The sequence below is a fragment of the Panthera uncia genome, chromosome A2, assembly GCF_023721935.1.
Source record: "Panthera uncia isolate 11264 chromosome A2, Puncia_PCG_1.0, whole genome shotgun sequence".
Taxonomy (NCBI): Eukaryota; Metazoa; Chordata; class Mammalia; order Carnivora; family Felidae; genus Panthera; species Panthera uncia.
Window position 1 is genome coordinate 94,897,249 of NC_064816.1, and position 21,400 is coordinate 94,918,648.

Below are 21,400 nucleotides of genomic sequence, written 5' to 3' on the forward strand. Positions count from 1 at the left end.
CTCTTCCCTTCCCCCTGCCCATCTTACTCTTACCTGTTCTCTGAAGCCAAGCTCATGTCTGCAGGAAGCCCCAGCTCTACCTGAACGTTTGTCTAATGACCCACAGCTGACACACTCTTTCTCGTCTCGACAGGACTTAGACTCTGTCTCACACATTTGAATCTTTGTTTTGTATTTTGTTTCTGATGCGTGAGGCACTTTACACTCTTTATCCCCAAATCCTACCACAACCCAATAATAGCTGTCTCTGTGGATCTTTCCAGCCTTTTGTTTCTATGATGAGTCCTAACTGGAATGCCTCTCTCCTCTTTTCTCTTGCATAATCTTCTTCCAACCTTGCACATTTTTGTGGCTATGTGGGCCATTGGACATCAAGTAAGCTGTAATTATTATTACAATTACCCAACCTTAATAAATAACACCTTGTAGCCCTTTAACCACTGATAAAGCATCTCTATATCCATTATTTCATTGTTTTACACAAGAGCTTTGTTATGTAATTAGCATAGATATTAATTAGCATCCCTGGTTTACGGATGAGAAAATAAATCTTACAGGAGCCTAGAAATCAATCTTTTACTCATCATATAACAAACGATCATGAATAAGGTCATGTTCTCCCTATGCTATCTCCGGAGAAGAAACGTATACAGAATTTACCTACCTCAAAACGTCTGATGGGAAAATCATCCTCCTGGGTCATGGCACTACTAAGTACCTAGGATTCCTTAACCCTCTTTGGTATTAGTGGAAGCCATGTGGATTTAAAGTGCTGTTTCTCAACAGAGCTGAGTGGATCAAATAGCAAATGTGTATTTACTTAACCTGGTATTTATCCTGATATTAATACATCTTTCTATTGTCATGCATTTGCAATGCTCTTTCCTCTTCTTGGAATGATACTCTGCATTCCTGTCTCTACATCCCCAGCTAGATGCCACCAGTCCTCAAGATCTGACTAAAATTAAAGTCCATAAAAAATCTGTTTCCCTTTCTTCTCTCTCTGTCTGTACTCTCCCTGCCAGAAGTTAACTTGACCCCTATTGAATTCCCATAGCACTTCTCCAGGCATTCTCTCCTCTGATGGAGATATTTTCATGCAGTTGTCATTCCTCTGTTCAAATGCCAAACTTTTTTGCGTTCAAGCATCTCTCTAGATTCATTTCTGTGGCCCACATGAGATGTAGTCAAGGCTTTGCATATAGCAGGTTCTCAAGAACATTGTCCAATTATAATGAATAGAAGAATTACTGTTTAAAAGGGCAATTTCAGGGGCTCCTGGGTGGCTCAGTCGGTTGAGCGTCCAACTTCAGCTCAGGTCACGATCTCGCGGTCCGTGAGTTCGAGCCCCGTGTCGGGCTCTGGGCTGATGGCTCAGAGCCTGGAGCCTGCTTCCGATTCTGTGTCTCCCTCTCTCTCTGCCCCTCCCCCGTTCATGCTCTGTCTCTCTCTGTCTCAAAAATAAATAAATGTTAAAATTTTTTTTTTTTTTAAAAAGGGCAATTTCATTTGGGTGAGGACATTCTGCATGAAACTGAAATAACTGAGAACAGGCAAAGACTGCATGCTCTAACCACTTGACTATGTTTCCATTACAGATAGGACAGTAGTGACCATTATTTGTGTTGTCACGGCATCATTTTTACATTCAAACTGAGACTTCGAAGTGAAGTCTCTCCTAGCACCACCAAAGTTGTTCTACTCAGAGGGGTGTTCAATAGAAAGTTATGGAGTCTCTGGTGAAGGACTGCTCCACTGATTCTCTGGAGATTCAGATTCTTGTGACCAATGTGGTGTTTCAACAGCTTGAAAAATGAAGGAAAGAACCATGTCTGTCTAGACTGACCAGAAAGTAAAAACAAGGGGCACTTTGAAATCTGTGAATCTGACCACAACTGAGAGTTGTACTTAGTCCAAGTAACTGGAAAATCCGTTTCTTGGATTAGACAAATGCTTCCCTTAAGACTCTCAAACTGCCAGCTTTCTTCTTTTATAATTAATAGAAAATTATTGCACTGACAGACAAGGGACTTCATATTTGAGCCAATGGGAAAACTTGACATTGAAACCAGGGGAAATAATTTAGCCCCAAATAGAGTTGTTAATGCCAGGATAAAAGCAAACAAATGTGCTAATGATCTTCCCTTAGAATTGGACTGTGATGAATTTTGATGTATTTCCAGATGGAAAATGTATCAGTTCTCTCTGGGCTGGGGACTGGACACCAGAATGAGAAAATGCTGAAATGACAGTCAGTAAAAAGTACTCATGATCTCATTTCCATTTTCTAGAGAATAAGAATGCTGAAGGGATAGTTAATTCCCATTGCAAGGAACAAGATCTGTAGGGTCATGGACATCCATGACAAGGTGGTAGTGGGGTAGGAGGAGTCCTGATTTCCATAACAGGGACTTCAATCACCCTGCTGCCTTCAGGAATTACATGCTTATTTCAAGATGCAGCACTGTCTTGCTGGTCTTTGTGTGTTCAGTCATCTTACCATCCAACAAATATTTATTGACACCTACCACATACCCAGCTGTTTTCTGGGTGCTTTGGATACAGCAGAGAAGAGTCACAGTCACTGATATTGTAGAATTCCCATTCCAGTGGTGGGAGACAGACAGTAAATACATATATAAATAAACGTACAAAACCAGTGCTTTGAAATGAAAAAAAAATCAGAGTAAGGGGAGAACAAGTGCCGTGTGCCAGGGCAGAGTGGGGGGAGGCATGCTGCTATATTATATAGGTCACGTAGGGAAGACCTCACAGATGATGTGACATTTGAACAGGGACTCTAAAAATGTCATGAGAAAGACACGTGAATATTTGAATGAAGAGTATTCCTGGCAGAGGGAAGAGCAAATGCAAAAACTAGGAGACGTGGAAGTTCCTGGCAGGATCAAGAAAAGCCTAGGAAGCTAGCTCGGTTGAAGCAGGTCAGCAAGGGAAGAACGTAACCATGCAGTTTGAGCTGGAGGAGGGCATGTCCCGTAGGCATGGTCTTGTACTGGAGAAAACAAGACTGTCCGAGCGGACCTCCCTGAAGTAAATAGAAACACTTCTCAACCTACACATGGATTGTGATGCAGCCTCCTTGCAGTGCTAAAGCCACACAGAAACTGGAATAGGCAAGGAAAGGGAAGCTGGGCTTTGTTGGACAGAACATGGGGGCAGCTTTGTTTTTCAACTGTGCTCCTAAACGGCTTTGCCACTTCATGAACTTTACTCTCCACTGGCCATGCTTCTTCTCTCCTCCGAAACCATTGAGGTATCTCCATCCTTCAGAGCCTAGTTCAAGCAACCAGGAGACATTGTGGACACAGTGCTGAAACAGAAAGGAATTTGGCGCCTCAAAGTCTTGGGTTCAAAATCTGCCTCTATAATTTAGTAGCCGATTGAGTTTCAGCACCTTATGTAACTTCTTTGAGTCTCAGTTTCCTCATCAATAATATAAAATGTTCTTTACATATATTAAGCAATTCAAAAATCGTCATTTTCCAAGGAGGGCAATTCTGTATTCAACAGCTGAGGAAACTGAGGCACAAGGAGTTGAGTCAGTAGCCAAAAGTTGCTACTAAATGGTAGGAGGAGTTGAAGCTGAGTGGCATGGCACGGAACTCTTGCATTTAACTCTGTGCTACCTTGCAGGATAGTTTGCATGCTCCAGGAGATGATGTAGGGAAAATACAGAATACAAAATTGGGTACTCAACAATGATTCATTATTGACCTTTTGAACTTTCTTTGGTTATAAGGAACAGAGAAACCAACACAGAATCACTTAAGCCCAAAGGAATTTTGTTGGCTCTTACGAACAAAAATCTAGGCCCTAAATTCTAGGCACATGATGGCTTCAGCTACTGTTCAATTTAGGTGTCAAACTGTTACTTACTACTGTCCGTCTTTTGGCCCTGTTTTATTTACTGATTCTTGCTCACGCTCCATATGTCAGATGAAGGACAGCTTCAGTGCCACATTAGTGTAACACCAGTCCAGTGGAGGAGAGGAATCCACCTCCTGATGGTTAGAGTGAGCATGTATCCTGGTTTAGCTAGAATAGTCATGCAGTCCAATATAAGAGAGGTCTCCACTTCCCTCTTGCAGGGAGTGACCACATGTCCCGGTTTACCCAGGCAGTCCTCCTTCACGAAATCTGCCAGCCCTGCTTAAATATTCATTGCTCTGAATTCCTTCCAGAAGTATCCCAAATGGGACACTAGATGATATGGTCATTCTACTGGTGGTGCAAATTAAAATACTGAGATTAAGTCTCATTGGTCGTTGCCTCAGATACAAAATTATCCCCCAAATCTTAGGTAGGATTTATTTAGCTGGGATTGGGAAGAGATGGGTGCACCAAAGAGGAATAAAGGGACTATTATTCCAAGAAGTGGGATGGTGGATTCTGGGTGGTCAAAGCCACAAATGTCCATTACAGTTCCCTTCTCCACCTTTATACTGTTTGGTAGGCTTTAGCAGTAAATTGAGAGAGTTTGGGAGCTGGGGAAACATGGGTCTGAATCTTGGCTCTTTTGCTTCCTGTAACTCTGTGACCTGAGGCAGATCATCTTTCTGTTCTTAGCCCCAATTTTCTCATATATAGAGAGAACCCACTGTGTCTGCCTCAGTGAGTCCTTATGAGGATTAAACAGGGTAATGGACATAAAAAATTTACCACAAAGCTTGACGCATATGATCTGATAAACTAATAGCTATCATTTTTCCATGAGGCCTAGAACAGATCTGAGCGTGTGTTAGGTGATGAGTAAGTATCTAATGACAGTGACCAGGACAAGAAACAAAGTCAAGGACTATGAACTTCGCAAGGAGTGTACAGAGTCTCTGAATAAGTTTTGACATTTGTTGCTGTCGGTGATGACAAGACCTCATGATCAAGGAAAAGAACCTTAGAATCTGAAATCGAATGAGGAGATTTGGGATCCAGCTAAATCAATGAGAAACCCCTCAGAAAATCTACTACTGGAACTACTGGAGAAGCGAGATTACTAACATTTAAAACAGTAAAAAATACTTAACAATCATCCTGGGATCAATAAATATGAGTAATTAATGCATCCTACTCCCAAGAAATGGAGACTCTCAGTTGGAGAAGTAAACTCATGATAGTACAGGGGTATTCTACTTAAAATAAATACGTAGTAGATCAAGTGGAGAATGATAAATGCTGTCATCTTAAACATAATAATTCTTCAGATGAAAAAAAAAAAGTAGTTAAAAGAGACCCAGATGAAGTGCTTTGAAGCCTTAAATGAAGAAGAAATCCCTCCGAATGAGGGAGAATGGGAGAGATTTAGGAGCTGGGGGTCATTTGAATCGGATCTTGAAGTACAGCTGTATTTTACATGTGGGGAAGATGTGAAGGCATTTGAGGGCTTGAGCACTCCAGGCAAAATCCTGCCCTTGAGCTTTTGTTTCCTCTACTTAGAATGCCTTCCCCAGGTATCCACAAGGCTTGATCCCTCAGTTCCTTGGGTTTTTTTTCAAATGGGATCTCTCGGCAAGGACCTCTCGAGCTACCTGTGTAAAAATTGTGATGCCTACCACTTCTGCCTCCTTTCCCTGCTTTGCTTTTTCTCTTCAGCACTTGAAACTCCCCAACCTACCACATACTTGACTTACTTATCTTCTCCGTTATCTGTCCCCCCCTACTAGAATGCACGCTCCATGGAGGCAGGAAGTTTTGTTCACTGCTGTGTCTCCAGCACCTGGAATAGTGCCTGACACATTATTAGGCTCATATTTTGTAAAAGGAAGGGAAGGAGAGAGTCTAGCTGAGGGAGAAGCATGAACCAAAGGGTAGATGGAATGTGGAAGTTTGTGCAGCAGCCATAATGTCAGTAGAGGAAATTCAGGCAGGAAGCACATGCTGGGGCCAGGCCGTAGAAGACTTGAAGATGTGGCCAAGAATCCAGCTTTTGTTCTGCATGTGATGGGACCCATCACAGCTTTCACAAGGAAATTTATGTGAACAGAGTTCTGTTTAATAGGGTTAATCTGACAATGCTGTTTGTAGCACGGCTAGGCATGGAGAAAGAGATAAGAGGTAAGAGATACCAAGAGATAGAACTAACAAGATTTGATCCTATGAATAAAAAGAATACCAGAGGACATGCAACAGTGGATGATCTACATGCGCCGTGATTGATGTCATTGTTCTGACATTAATAGAGTTGACAATTCTTAGAGATGGAAGGTAGCACTTTCTTGTTATGAACAATTTATTTACAGGCAACATAATGTTTCTAAAAGGCTTCTACTTATTTTCCTCTGTTTTTACCAGTTAACATAACACAATAACCATTTGAGCACCTGGAGACCTTGAGCTTCACCCTCCTCTGGGACATATCTACACTTGCTGTTGAAAGTAAATATGATGGCATCTCTTTCCCTGGGAGCCCAGTTTTCATTTCACAAACAGCACTCCCACTAGGAACAAGTACATATTTGCACATTTGGAAAAATGGTAGAGGAAACAAGGAATAGGGTATAGGATTATCCAAATTCAAAAGTAGGCAGCAAAAGGATTTAAGTCTGAACAGGAGAAACTAGAGCTTCTTCCTTTCCAAGCAGCCAAGAACTACATTTACAAGTGTTTTGAATTATTGCCCTGATTGTGTGTGTGTGTGTGAGTGTGTGTGTGTGTATGTGTGTGTAGACATCTATACAAATAAGACTGTTAAGGATAGACACAGAGTCTATGCTCTATGTAACTCCAGGAAGCCCTATTCACATATTCACATAGAGCACGATGGGAATGCTGCTTTCTGTAGTTGTGCAATGGGTGGTTCTGCCTCCAAGAATGTAGAATAGGGGACTGATTTGAGGGTTGGCTCTGCTCTTTCAAAATCTTTCTTCTTCCCAAGTCCTGTGAAAGCTGTAGTTTGCCTTTGGAGATTAATTGATTTGGGTTGTCATTCTCTAATCCATTGGTGTGAATTAGTTCATCCAACTGCTTTCCTCTGTGGTTGCAGACTCCATGACTTCCTGAGAAAGCTTGAGAGACAGGGGGCCTGAAATATATACAAGACTGAAGAGGGGTAGGATGGAGGGTGGTTACTGACAACAAACTTGGCCTATTTCATACACATTGAATCAAGAACTATTATGCTTTGAGCAACATTGGAGAATTAAATTGGGGTCAAACGGGGATGAGCCTTAAATGCTGAGCTAATTTAGGCAATAGGGAGCCATTAAAGGTTTTTAAGCAGGGAAATTTGTGGAAATACAGATCAATCAAGCCTTCCCATACCCAAACATCAAGTGCTAAAGTTACCCATGAACTCCTGCCTGGACATCTCTGAGAAGGGCATTGTTCTCTTCCTGGTCTCCGCCCTTCCACAAGAGCTAGCTAACCTGTGTCAGCTTAATTCAACACATATTTACCGCACACGTATTATATATCAGCACAGTTACAAGTTTCAGAAACAGCTGCTAAAAAGTACTATTCTCTGGCTTCCTTTCTCGTTTTGAACATATTCTTTCATTTCCTCCCATTTGCAATGCCTTGGGTGTCATTCCACCAGGAAGTACACTTTCCAAGTACTGTCATGTTAGAGCCTTAGGAGAGAACTGATGTGGCCTAGAGTGTTAACAGGAGCGCTCTGTACGATGAGAAATGTATGTTTTCTTTACTCTGGCCAGATTTTTCTAGACCAGAAAGTGAAGGTTTTTTAAATATTACCATGTAGTATATTTAACAAAGTGCTTACTGAAAATCCCACAAAATATGTCTTTCCTGCATATTTTTAAAGCACAGAGGCGCTCACCTTGGTTTGTGTAAGCATTCAGTGGTGCACGTTATACTTTATTTTGGCCGCCGTGATACATATCGGGAGGGTGGCTCTCTTTGGACTCCTGGCAAAGTTGGCTAACTGTACACAAAGTTGGTCCAAGGATAGGGTGACTTGAATGAGTTCTGTACGAGAGCCCTCACTGTCTGTTGTATAAACATATGTCTAAATTCAGTCCAATTCATCATGCCCATTGGCAACTGAACCATCTTAGGTCAAGTTCTCATCGTCTGTTGCTTGGACTACAGCTATAGTTTACCTTCTCACTGTCTCCCTTATTCCAGGCTTTCCCAATTTCCTCCACTCTCCATCTTGCCTCCATATTCTTAAACAAAATCAGACTTTCTCTCTTGTGTTTTTAAAAGCCTCTGGTTCTCTGTAAGGAAGGTTAGGAAGAATAGTTTTCATCAAGAGTCAAGCCACCTCTTAAATATATTAGAATGTGCATAAAGGGCTGACTGGCAAGGAGATAAGTGAGGTTTTAAAAGCCATATTTGGCATTACCAGTGCCTTGAATTCCCTTTGAAATTTTAAATAATATGGACTACCTGAGATTTGTGTTTATTAAAAGGAGGATACTCATCTCTAGAAAGAAGTCCAAACTTGCTCTGTCATGCAAGGTCCTATACGATGTGATTCATAACTATCTTTCCAGATCAAGCACCTGTCTTGATTTTGTTAGTCTCAGTACTTGACATTGATGATACTAACAAGAGTAGGTCTTTGGGGACTTTACATCTGGCTGTGGAGGTAGATGAATAAACTTAATTTTAAGTGGTCTGAGATGTGTTGTCATAGAGATATATACAAGGTACAAGGTGGGGTGGTGGAACAATGAAAGGGGTCAACAAATCTTGTTGGGAGGAAGTGTTAAAGCTCTGGAATTGTATCACCAAAGGCTAGTTATAATTAACTCCTGGATATTGAAGGGAAGACCAACACAGACACAAAAAAATTACATGCAGTGCTTTTGAGGCATGAACCTACTGGGACATCGGGTGGTTGTGCATTGTCCAGAATAGAAGATGAGGTGGAAAAGACAAGGAGTTATGGGATTTTACCCTAACATTTTTAGGGAGTTACAGAGTTTTGGTTTTGTTGTTTGTTTGTTTTTGGTTTGGTGGAATTTTGTCATTGTTGTTGTTTTGGTGTAGAAAATATACATAGATGTGTTTTTTAAATAATAAAAAATAAATAAAACTACTAGAAATACAGAACAAAACTGGTAGTGAGGAATTGACAGGACTTAGAGACCCCTTCTTATAGGTCCCGGTGCCCAAGAGAAATTGAAGGGTGATATATATTCTGGTGCCCAACTGTGAAGCCATGTGAATGATGGTACCACAGGGTAGGATAGAGAATGTAATCAAAGGAGCAGGTCTCGGGAGAAGGCAGGAGTTCTGATTTGAACATGTCAAATGTGAAATGCCTGTGATACATTCATGTTGGAATGTGCAATACAGAATCTGGAGTCTGGAAAGGTTTCAGTTTGTGGGTGATGATGGAAGACATGGGTGTAAGTATTATCCAGAGTGGACTTGATATGAGAAAAGATGAAGCAAAGCACAGACCTGCAAAGAATACCTTCCTTAGAGTGAATTATGCTTTAAATTGAAAAATAAATCCTAATTTTTCTATTTTTCTTTGTTTCTCTTTCTTTTAATTTTTAATGTTTGTTTATTTTTGAGAGAGAGAGACAGAGTGCAAGTGGGGAAGAGGCAGAGAGAGAGAGAGAGAGGGAAAGAGAAAGAGGGAGAGAGGGAGGGAGGGAGGGAGGGAGGGAGACACAGAATCTGAAGCAGGCTCCAGGCTGCTTTTCTATTGAAAAATTTTATATATGTTTTTAAAACAGTTATCCTCTGAAATATTTATACATAGAATTATATACTAAATGGCTAGAGCATTTGTTCTTAGGTTGAAAGCAATATATCTTTTAAAACAAATGTGCCTTGTATCTCCAAATCTGTTCACTGATAGTAGTATACCAACAAGCTTGATTTAGACTTGACTCTGTGTCCTTGCCATCCCTTTTATCTTTGGGAAGCTAGTTTCTCTTCATTTCGAAGCCACAAATTATTTTATCAATTCCAGCATTCACAATTTTTCATGTTAGAATTCATGATGTGTTATAGCTTAATTAACAGTAATCGGTTTTCTAAGTGGTACATAAAGTAATTGTGCATCTAGAGTCATTAGCCTGTTGGATTCAAAGTCATGTGTTATTGCGTTGTGCCTTCCCCTTTGGTAACAGCAAGATGCCCTTTGGAATCGAGAAGGGTAGAGTGAAATGACCCATTCTGCTCCCTGCAGCCTTCCTCCACCTGACCAGACTCAATGGTCTTACATGGAGGGGCCAGAGCCCCCTCATGAAAAGCCAGAAGCTGGGCAGGAAGGGTGAGGGCTGGGCACTCAGACCCTCTTGTCCTGGGGTTTTGCAGTCCCTGAGAGAGCAGAGGAAAGTGAGAACCCATTGACCTTGTAAAAACAAGCCCTTCTCTTCACAGAGGGCCGCCCTGTGTTGCTCAGGGTTCTGGTTGCAAGCAGCAGGCACTAAGTCCAGTGGGATTTATTGGAAGGAAATCTGGTGTTGACATCACCCCTGGTGAGATTTATTGGAAGGAAATCTGGTGCTCACAGGATCAACAGGAGGCAGAAGGAACAGGCTTAAAAAGGAGCAGAGACCAAGGGAACCCAGACTGTGGACCTCTGGAACAATCTGGCCAGGATGTCGGGTGTTGCTGCTACTACGGCATGCTGCCAAAAATTAATCCTTACTATTCCCTTGGTTTTGCCTCCTGGCTGCAAAGACAAAGGCCCAGTTAGGAACATCCAGTCTGACTATCGCTTGGATCCTGCCTCTGTTCTGGTCAGTAGGAGCTGGGGAGCAGGAAGATGTCTCCCCTTGGGCTTCAGGAGAAGAAAGCGGGGGCTCAGCATGTTACCAATATACCAGTACTGCAAGAGGGATACCCCTGGGCAGAAAGGAGTTTTCATACTGTATTGCCAAACAGTGACAGACATTCCCCGGCACTCCCCTTCCAAAGTCTCAACTCTGAGGCCATCAGAGCAGATCAACAATTAAAGGACCGCAGCACGTTTAAATGGACAACCTTGACTTCACTCTGAAACGCAGGTGGTTAGAGCAGACAACCCTTCCAGAGCTCACACAGAGGGTCAGGCCTTGTGCTAAGTGTGTTATGTGTGGTTGCCGCTGAACATGCAAGTGTTCGTTCTTAGACCTTTAGGATATCTTCAGGAGAAGGACAGTGGTTACCAAAGATCTCCCCAACTTTAAAGGAATGCATGCGGCGACCGGAGACAGCAGAATTTGGGTGCTAAATAAAATAAAGTGTCTAAAAGATGCCATTGTTTGAAATTAGCCCCTTGGACTGACAGGTAATTAACTTCTGCCTACACTAGTTTAATTTCTTGTGTGGACCTGGTACAGGAAACCATACATGGGTGGTAATTTTTTTCCCCTCCAATCTCAGAGGAAATGTAACCGGGTATGAACTAGTGGCACAACTCATATATCAGTGGTCTGTAGCGGGTGTACATAAATCCTTTTCTTTAAAGTTATTTAACTGTTTTGAAAATGGTTTCAACAGAAGTAATTCCAATTGCACCAGAAAGGAAACCAGAGTCTTAAAGAAAAATACACTCTCTTTGCTGAGCAAGGCAAACATATCAGTATGCAGAGAAACGAACCAGTCTCTTGTGTTTTATTTCCTTAACAAATCCACTGAAACACTTGCTTTGTGTCTTTCAAAGGCTGAAAGACAAAGAATTCTGTGGCCACTAAAAAATTAATGCCTGCAACTGGTTTTTAACCACTTTAAAAGGTCAGATATTATTTTTTTTATTTGTTTTTCTATTATTCACAGTATTTCATTGTAGGACTTTGCACGTATTATAAACGCTGTAAGTATTTGGTTTTCTTACATTCAGTCAAAAACGTTCTCTGGGGAAGAATTTTCTATTTAAATAATTAGATAACCTGCGATTTTCCTGCATACTTTGTGTATAAACCTACACATTGCTATCACAAACCTAGCCCTTTTTAGAGCCAAGCCCTTATAGAACACTTTCCGTCACAATGTTGCATTTTGACTCTTCCAGGAACTAATGTTGAAAATAAAGACCTTTATAGCTGTGAAAGATGAGAATTTGATACTATTTTTTAAATGTTTATTTACTTATTTTTGAGAGAGAGAAAGTGTATGAATGGGGGAGGAGCAGAGAGAGAGAGAGAGAGAGAGAGAGAGAGAGAGAGAATCTCAAGCAGGCTCCATGCTGTCAGCGCAGAGCTGGAATCAAGAGTTCTTTGCTTAACTGAGCCACTCAGGTGCCCCAAGAATTTGATACAATGTGATACTAACCCGAATCATTTGGGGAAACCGACTTCATTTTAAGAACTAGAAGATGGGAATGTACAAACAGATGGCTCTAATGAAAGCACAGCTATTTTCTATAGTCAAAGGAACTGATAATAAATTAATTTAAACCGTGACCCATTGAACCCTGGGTCCACAGAATAAGATGGAAGAATCTGTTGTTACTGGTCTTCTCCAAGATCTTCACACGGCTCACTCCCTTGACTCCTTGAACTTTTTGCTCAAATGTCACCTCAGTGTGGCCTTTTCTGATGACTCTATTTTAAATTTCAACTCTTCCTCCCCTTACCAGCATGCCCAGTCTCCCTTTCTGGCTTTCTATTTCCCCCACAACATTTATCAGATATAATATATATTTTGTTTATTTGTTTGTTGTTTTTCTCCCCTACCTCAAATGAAGCTCCATGAGCACAGGGATTTTTTTTTCTGTCTTATTCCTTCTCATATTCCCAGCACCTGGTACATAGTAAGTGCTCAATAAATGTTTGGTTGATATGCAAGCTAATGCAACATTTGTTTGGAGGTTTCTGTATACAGGTATCCCCAACTCTCTTGGTTTAAAAAGAAAGTTCAGATCAATTATTTAATTTGGTTATTCTTACAACAACACTGGATTTTAAGAAAGGATTATTATCCCAATTCAGCAGATGAAGAAACAGGGCCTCCAAGAGTTTCTATGAATTATGTAAAATCGAGGGGCTGGCAAGATGTAGACTCCAGGCTCAGACCCAGATCAATTACTTCCTTTGATGTGCTGATCCCTGCCCAACTTGTGAATCTGTTCAGCCAGAGAACTAATGCTTTGTGGTAGGCATTGACAGTCTGGTCTCAGGGCAGTGGATTCCAACATGAGAATGTGAATAGAATGTGGATGCAGCATATGTATCCTTAATAAATAAGACAGCCCATCATATATAGTGGTCCAGGATGTGAAACCTAACTTCTCCTCAGCTGAGCCTTGTGTGCACTTGCCTCTTAGAAGCAGAAGAGCGATTCTTATGGAGGTGACGCCATATCCACCTCGAAGAGCCTCTCCAAGCCTGTCCTTACACTGCAACTGAGCTTCTACTTTAGGCCTTTCCGCAAGGCCTTTCTATTTCACATCATGCTCTGACGAAGGAGGCTGTATTCCTGATGGTTACAGATCGTAGATCTGAAAACAGGCAGAACCAGACAAAACTTGAAAATTTGATGTGGTTGTGAGTTTCTTTGGGGGAGATTAATCTCTCTCTTCATCTGTTAGACTGATGGTACCAAGTTCTGGTAAATAAATTAGATTTTACATCCTTGCCTTAGGTGTTATTATGGTATATGTCCTGTATCTCTTCCACTACCTTATAGGGTCATAGAAAGCAGGGCACTCTACTGGCTGTATTAGTTTGCTCAGGCTGCTATTACAAAGTACTACAATTCTGGGTGGTTTAAGCAGTAGAAATGGAATGTCTCAGTTTTGGAGGCCAGGTGATTCTGAGATCAAGGTGTTGACATGGTTGGTTCCTTCTGACGGCTGTGAGGAAAAATCTGTTCTGTGCCTTTTCCCTAGTTTCTGGTTGTGTGCTAACAATCTTTGGCACTCTTTAGCTGGTAGAAACATCACCCCAGTCTTTTTCAGCTTCCCCTGGCATTCTCCCTATGTGTGCCCATGTCTAAATTTCTCCTTTTTATAATATTGGATTAGGTGCCCACCTACTCCAGTCTGATCTCATCTTAACTAAATATATCTGCAATGATCCTATTTTCAAATAAAGTCACATTCTGAAATCCTAAGCATTAGAACCTCAACATACAAATATTTGGTTGGGGAGAAGGCAAAACAGGACTCAATTCATAATACATGCCCTATCAGTTTTGTATTTGTTGTATTTACTTGCATTTTGTAAGTGTCAGGGCATTGCTGCTAAATCCAGTAAGTTTAAAGAAATGTCTCTACTCTTCAATACAGAGAGCAAACAGGGTTGCTGGAGGGGAGGAGGATGGGGGGATGAGTCAAATGTGTGACGGGCATTAAGGAGGGCACTTGTTGGGATGGACACGGGGTGTTATATGTAAGTGATGAATCACTGGGTTCTACTTCTGCAACCAACACTACACTGTATGTTAACTAACTTGAATTTAAATAAATTTTTTAAAACTTTAAAAAAAGTAATAAATGTCTCTAGAAGTTTCAGAAATAGAGCCACTTACTAGCAGATTAGTGGACTTTTGAAGATTGCCTCTCCATCCCAGGTTTACCTCCTAAGGTTTTGTGTCAGGTCTTTGGATCAGGATACATGATGTGCAGGTTCACGACTTTTCAAGCAGGTTGTTAATGGGTAGATAGCAGTAATATCTTTATATATGGATAAGGACTTAAATGTGCTGCTTATAACTTAACACTTTAAGGGTTTATTTGTCTAAAAATCAGAGTAACTCAGTGTTCTTTTCAAAATTCCAAGTGCAACTCTTTACCTCTTAGGTATGTATTAGAAATAATGTACTGATAATAAATGTGTTACTAATAAATGACCATTTTCCTTAAAAGTGTTCTACATTCTTCCTGATATGTTTATAGTGTGGTTATAAAGTAATGAGGTTGGTTCCACAGTATATACATATGCACTTAGAGTATTGTATTTCAATGAAAATTTACATTAAAAAATTTTTAATATCTAAATTGCAATGCTACACTTAATATGTTCAAATTTTTAAAGTTGATATTTCTTCCCCAGATCACTTGCTTAATGTAGTCAGACTTTTGGAGTTGCTTTTCAGGCTATAGATATTTATTTGGGCATTTAGGTATGCATTTATAATGCATTCCCTAAGTGGTTGGGGCTGAAATTTTTAGTTGATGTAAATCTCAGGATTTATTATGATGGAAATGAGACTATCCATAGAGCTTGAGATCTTACAGAAAGTCTGTAAATATTTGATGGATGAATGAATATATGAATGAATGTAGGGGCAGGGGAGGAAGTGAAGTCATTTCTTTTAAATTCCATTTGAACCAATGAAATAAATAACCTACAGTGAATATTATACTTAAGAGAGAAGACAATATATTTTTTAAACTGTGAAAGCAAGTTTTAATTTTTTGTATTATTTTATTTTTCTACACTGGATTTTCTTGTGACACCTTGACTCCCCCCTACATCTTCTACTTTGTGGCTGATGATTTCAAGCACTCTATAATGAAAGGGGCCTCTAAGAAAGGCAGGTTGAGAGCAGACAGAACGAGCACACATTTGCATAGGGCAGGAAGGGCACTATAACATCTGGCAGTGGTAGCAGACTGGGTCCATTTGTTAGTGCTCATTAAATTCACATTAATGCATGAGCTGCTCTGAATGTGTAAATGCGATTTCAGGTTGGTTGCTTTCTCCCAGGCCAATGGCAGTGACTTTTGGGACTCTACCCCCTGGTTGTTTACTTGCCAATGGCATTTGACCTGGGGTCAGACCTGTATTTAACCCTTTCCTGTAGGTCAAAAACAAATTAATTTGGTGAGAATTAAATTGGAAATGAGTCGTCTGTGCAGCAGGTGTTCCCTGTGGAGAATGTGCCCCAGGTGGAAACATTTTGAGATCTGTTCCTGGGTCATCTCTGAAGAAGCTTCAGAGGTCAGAGAGGCAATTCCAAGACATCCCATGTGGTGAGGGCCTGGAGATGGATGTTAGCAGGTGCCGACTCGGGTGGTTTTCTCAGCAGCTTGGGGGACTTTCAAAGAGGCCCCTTTTGGAGATAATTTATTCATATATTCATGAACATATATCTTGGGCATTCATTGAGGACTGATTTACTTAGAAGTTGCCCTAAATGATTGGAACTTTACCCTTTGGCCCTACCTCCCACCATCAACCAAAGGCTTTGATTTGAAGGAAAGAAAATAATGCATTTTTCTCTTTCTTTCTTCTAGAGGATGAGGAAGATGAGGAAATGGTAGAACCTAAAGTTGGCCATGATTCAGAACTGGAAAACCAAGACCAAAAACAGGAGGTGAAAGAAGGTATGGTATGGGAGGTAAATTAGTCATCAATTTATTGTTATTGTTGTTTTTTTTACCAACTTAGGGGCTATCCTGGTAAGTAAAAATTAAACACATACTCCCTATGTGGAAGGTTTTCAGCACATTACATTTAGCACCATAAACTGTAATCCCCAAAGCAAGAGTCATCTATTTTTTGACTGATAGAAGTAAATAAAATAGAGGGGTGCCTGGGTGATTCAGTGGGTTAAGCATCTGACTCTTGATTTCAGCTCAGGTCATGATCTCATGGTCATGAGATTGAGCCCTGAATCAGGCTTTGTGCTGAGTCTGGAGCCTATTTAAGATTCTCTCTCTCTCTCTCTCTCTCTCTCTCTCTCTCTCTCTTTCTCTCTCCCTCTCCCTCCCTCTCTCTCTCCCTCCTTCCCTCTTTCTCTGCCACTTTCTCATGTGCGAGAGAAAGAAGTAAATAAAATGCAAGCTAGCCACAATTCCAGCAACAAGTCCAGTCACAATTCAGTAAAATTATTACTAAAGAGTGAAAACATAAGATAATTGTTATCAATTGTCATGTTACCTAGTTCACCGCATCGGATATTCTGAATGATAATAGTAAAGGGAAGAAGCAGATATAATTATCTTGTTAATAAATTCTGAAGTTTATTCATGTGATGTACACAGAAATATTAGCAATGATCATTACTATTAACTCTACTGTTCAAAGTGTGCTTCCATAGCTCTGCCTGTATGAAGAGCGAAACTTTCCATGTTTCAGTGATAATAATGATGAGCATTTATTAAGGGCTTCCCGTGTACTCAGCTTTCTCCTGTGCCCTTTACAGATATTATCTACATCTCAGAACATCCCTTTGAAGCAGATACTACTATTATTCTTACTTTATAGATGGAGAACCAGGAAGAGAGAGGTCTAAAAACTTACCCAAGGACACACACTGTAGAAGTGCATGAGCAGGATTTGCCGTTGACAGCAAAGACTATACATTTTATCATGATGGTATCATCCTGACATAGCACTGGGTGTCAAAAGCAAGAAAGAAAAAAGAAAAGGGAAGACAATCAATCCTCCAGGTGCTCTATCCTTAAAAATCTAAGTTTGTGTCCCTGTGAAATTCTTAGCCCACGGAGATAAAAGAATTTTGAAATCGTCATTCTTACCGACAAACGAAGTATGTCTGAAAACAGAGTGCAGATTTAAAAGATTTTTCCAGGGGCGCCTGGGTGGCTCAGTCCGTTAAGCATCAGACTTCGGTCGGATGATCTTGTGATCTGTAGGTTTGAGCCCCACGTTGGGCTCTATGCTGACAGCTGGGAGCCTGGACCCTGTTTCAGATTCTGTGTCTCCCCCTGCCCCACTTGCACTCAGTCTCTCTCTTTCAAAAATAAATATACATTATTAAAAAATTAAAAGATACTTCCATATTCCCTGCTAAGTCCCAAATATAGACCAACAGAAGTTTAATTAGAAGTTCATTTGAGGGGCGCCTGGGTGGCTCAGTCAGTTAAGCGTCTGACTTTGGCTCAGGTCATGATCTCACAGCTTGTGAGTTCGAGCCCCACATCGGGCTCTGTGCTGACAGCTCGGAGACTGGAGCCTGCTTCGGATTCTGTGTCTCCCTCTCTCTCTCTGCCCCTCCCTGCTCAAACTCTCTCTCTCTCTCTCTCTCTCTCTCTCTCTCAAAAAATAAATAAACATTAAAAAAAAAATTTAAAAAATAAGAAATTCATTTGATTTTTAAATTTTAAAGATGCCTGTGATGGGCACCTGGGTGGCTCAGTCGGTGGAACATCTGACTTTTGATTTCGACTCAGGTCATGATCCCAGAGGTGGTGGGGTCCAGCCCTGCACCAGGCTCTGTGCTGAGCATAGAGCCTGCTTAAGGTCCTCTACCTCTCTCCCTTTGCCCCTCTTCTTCACTCACGCTCTCTCTCTCTTTCTCTCTCTCTGAAATAAAGAAAAAAATTAAATTAAAGATGCCTGTGGCTCCAGCATAGTATGTGGCACACCGTTGTCGCTGGGGACTTTTATAGGAATGGGTACACATTGATCATATGTACTCACTTCAGCCTGCTCAGGCATTGAATGATTTTGATTCCTGTCAAGTTCTGGGCTACGACTAAAGGCAGGGAATAGATTCAGCATCTTTAACAGTGGCATCCACAGAAGGCATGAGAGTTATTTTTTCTGAGAGAGTCTAAATGCATTTGATTGGAGAGATTTTACCTCAAATTGTAAGAACTTTTTTTTAACACAGGTATAGCAAGAGACAAACCAAGTCAGGATTTATTAAAATAAACAAATAAAAGGTTTTTCCTCTTGCAAAACATCCTTAAGCTATTCTGGCTGATAAGGAGCCAAGGTGTCTCGTGTGTGTCTTGGCACAGATTCCCTCCCACCCCCCGCCCCAATCCCCAAATTGTCTTCTCTGGCAAAGCACTGCAACCCCCTTCTTAAGTTCTGAGCAAAAACACCCTCCAGTTTTAACTGTTACTCATGCTTCATGGAATTGATTAAAGTCCTGTTAAAAGTCAAAAAGGAGTTTGAAGTACATTTCCTGTACTGCTGCTCTGTGTGCCTTTTTCTCTATTAATGGCTTTTCTGCAAATTAGCACATAATGGGTTAAAAGCATGTTTATGTTGGCATCAAACTCTCTCTAGCTTTTTTTTTTTTTTTTTTTAAGCAAGACAGTATTTTGCAAACTTTTTAAAGAATCTCTAGCAGATATAATCGTGGCGCCATTCACACGGCTGCATAGTAGTTAGGGCTGTGTCAGCACTTCCCTTACGAACCTTGAGTTTCAGGGATTTATTACTCAGCCATAAAAATTTGCTCTGGGCTGAAACTTGACATCCACGGTTTCAAACCAGGGAGCACATTTTTGAGAAATCTAGCCTTTTTTGGAGTTAAAAAAAAAAACAAAAAAAAACGGTGAACAGGAGATGGGAAAAAAAACAGTGCTAACTTTTGACATTTTTGCCCATGTGATATCAAAATGCACTAAGCAGTAAAGAAATAAGGGTTGATATTTTACTGTTTTCACTCCATTTTTCCACAATGGAGTAGAGAAAACAGCAGGTACATGTTAGCTTTTAATCAAATTTTAGGAAATTTCTATATGTGAGTGTTCAGGGATCTTCATGTTTAGAGATTTAAAACAACAGAATCAGACCTAGCTCTTGTAAATGCACATTAACTCATAAACCTCACATTAACTTCAGAGGAGGATATCCTTCTTTATTAGCTTGGTTTGGTTTTCTTGCTCATATTTATGCAATGATCTCACAGTAAAATCCCTTAAGAGCCACTGTCCCTATTTAATTGGGTTTAATATTTAAGCTATGTGGGAATTTACTTCTTTATTTTTTGTCTTTTACATATATTCTTGAAGAATATTTAAAAGATTTAATTTTTCATACTGAAACTCAAAGCTGTATCTTTTAAACAAAGCAAGACATTTCTGAAATGAATATTTTTGTAAAATAGCTCTTGAACTCAGGGAAAGATTGTAAAGTACTCAATATAAATTGTGAATTTCATTATGAATTTTATAGATTTACAGAGAAAAAAATCCCCAAAGCCTGAAACCAAAAAATATGATATATAGTAAATAGAGTAAATTAAAAAAATAAATGGAAAAATACCTATTAATGTCAATAAAAAAAAAAACTAAAGAAAACATACCAAATAGGATAGAATCATCATAAAGACACATATACAAATATTTTCATCTACAAAACTAAGAGAAATTAACATTTCTATTATAAAAAAAAGAAGACTCTAAAATAAAACGTATACTAGATTTTAATCTTGCAACCACGAAGTCATAGACTTAGACCATCTTCTAAACTTCAGATTTCATGAATTCAGTACATTGTCTTCACAGCTGTTATTCAAGCTAAATATAACTGTTCAGGTAAATTTTGGCAAGTATGAAAACTGTCTTTCCATTTGGATCAGATGTTAGTTTTATCTATGTGTTTGACTTTTCATAAAGAATCTCTCTTTTTTTAAGGAAAAAAAAGGCCACTTTACATGCATAAAATATTTTTAGCTCTTGGCAGAAATACTCTACGTTTTGTGTTGCAAAAACAAACAACAAACCTGCTATAATAGCTCTGCTTAACTTAATAAGAAAAACCAATGATTGCCAATGCCAAAAATTATATATTTTGCTCTCATATGTCTTTTGCTATAACTTTAATTAATACCTTTTTATGCAGTGAACATGTTGAAAATAATTCGTTAGGTGTCAGGGATAGGGAAAAGCTACAAAAACAGATATATCAGGGAGAATTTGGGGTCTACCCTGGAGTAATACAATTCTGATTCTAATTGTTTGTGCTTGTAATTTGAACCTTGCGGATTCCATTAATCAACCAATTTTCTTTCATGAAATATGATGTCTGGAGAGGTTTATCTCTGAATACAGCTTTTGGTTGAGGTTCCTGGATACTCCATTATGTTTTCATTACATTGCAACAACACTTATCAATTTAAAGATTTTTAAATATGGGAGGTTTGGGATTTTTTTTATCAAAAATAACTATAGCCCTATTTAATTCCTAAGTTGAATATTGTTTATGACTTTCAAAAAGTACTTGTCTGTACATGCATCTTATTATTTTATGCTAACAAGTCATGTCATTTGATCCCTGTTAGACATCAAAGCTTAATATAAAATATATCCTTTGTTTTGCTTCAGTAGCAATTTAATTTCAAGCCAAATATTGTATTGTCAAACATAATATCTGGAGAGGTTACTGCTTCACCTACCTGAACTTGGCCTCTGCAAATACACTTTGATCAGCCATTTATGTTTCTTTCAGAGAAGAAGTTGTATGTCTTGAAAGCTGAGATCAAAGTGACAATAAGCTACAGGGAAGAAAAAATTACAGAAAATTACACAGATACTACTTTTTATTCAAGGTAATAGACCTGTAAGGAAAGATACAGGTGAAATAGAAGTAACTCAAAAAGATAAACAGAGAGTAGGTTATATACTTTTAATATTATTTTTAAAAAGGATAAGGAGAAACAAATGACCATTTCTCTGCTTAATTTCAGATGGGTCTCAAGTCATACATCAATAGTAACTAAGATATGAACATGGACTTTTAGAATAAGACATTCTTCTTGACCCTATAGTATCCTTGTTTAGTGAAGTTTATTTATTTATGTGACAGTACTATCGAAACAACATGAACCT

General features: G+C 39.6%; 1 protein-coding gene across 1 annotated transcript in view; it reads left to right on the forward strand.

Annotated features, from left to right (window-relative positions):
• The first annotated feature begins 10,541 nt into the window (after positions 1 to 10,541).
• DYNC1I1 (dynein cytoplasmic 1 intermediate chain 1) overlaps positions 10,542 to 21,400 on the forward strand; it is a 130,727-nt gene continuing 119,868 nt past the window's right edge. Inside the window, exons 1-2 of the mRNA XM_049642276.1 lie at positions 10,542 to 10,686; positions 16,106 to 16,195. Of these exons, the coding sequence (XP_049498233.1) occupies positions 10,542 to 10,686; positions 16,106 to 16,195 (235 nt within the window). The remainder of the gene's footprint in view (positions 10,687 to 16,105; positions 16,196 to 21,400) is intronic.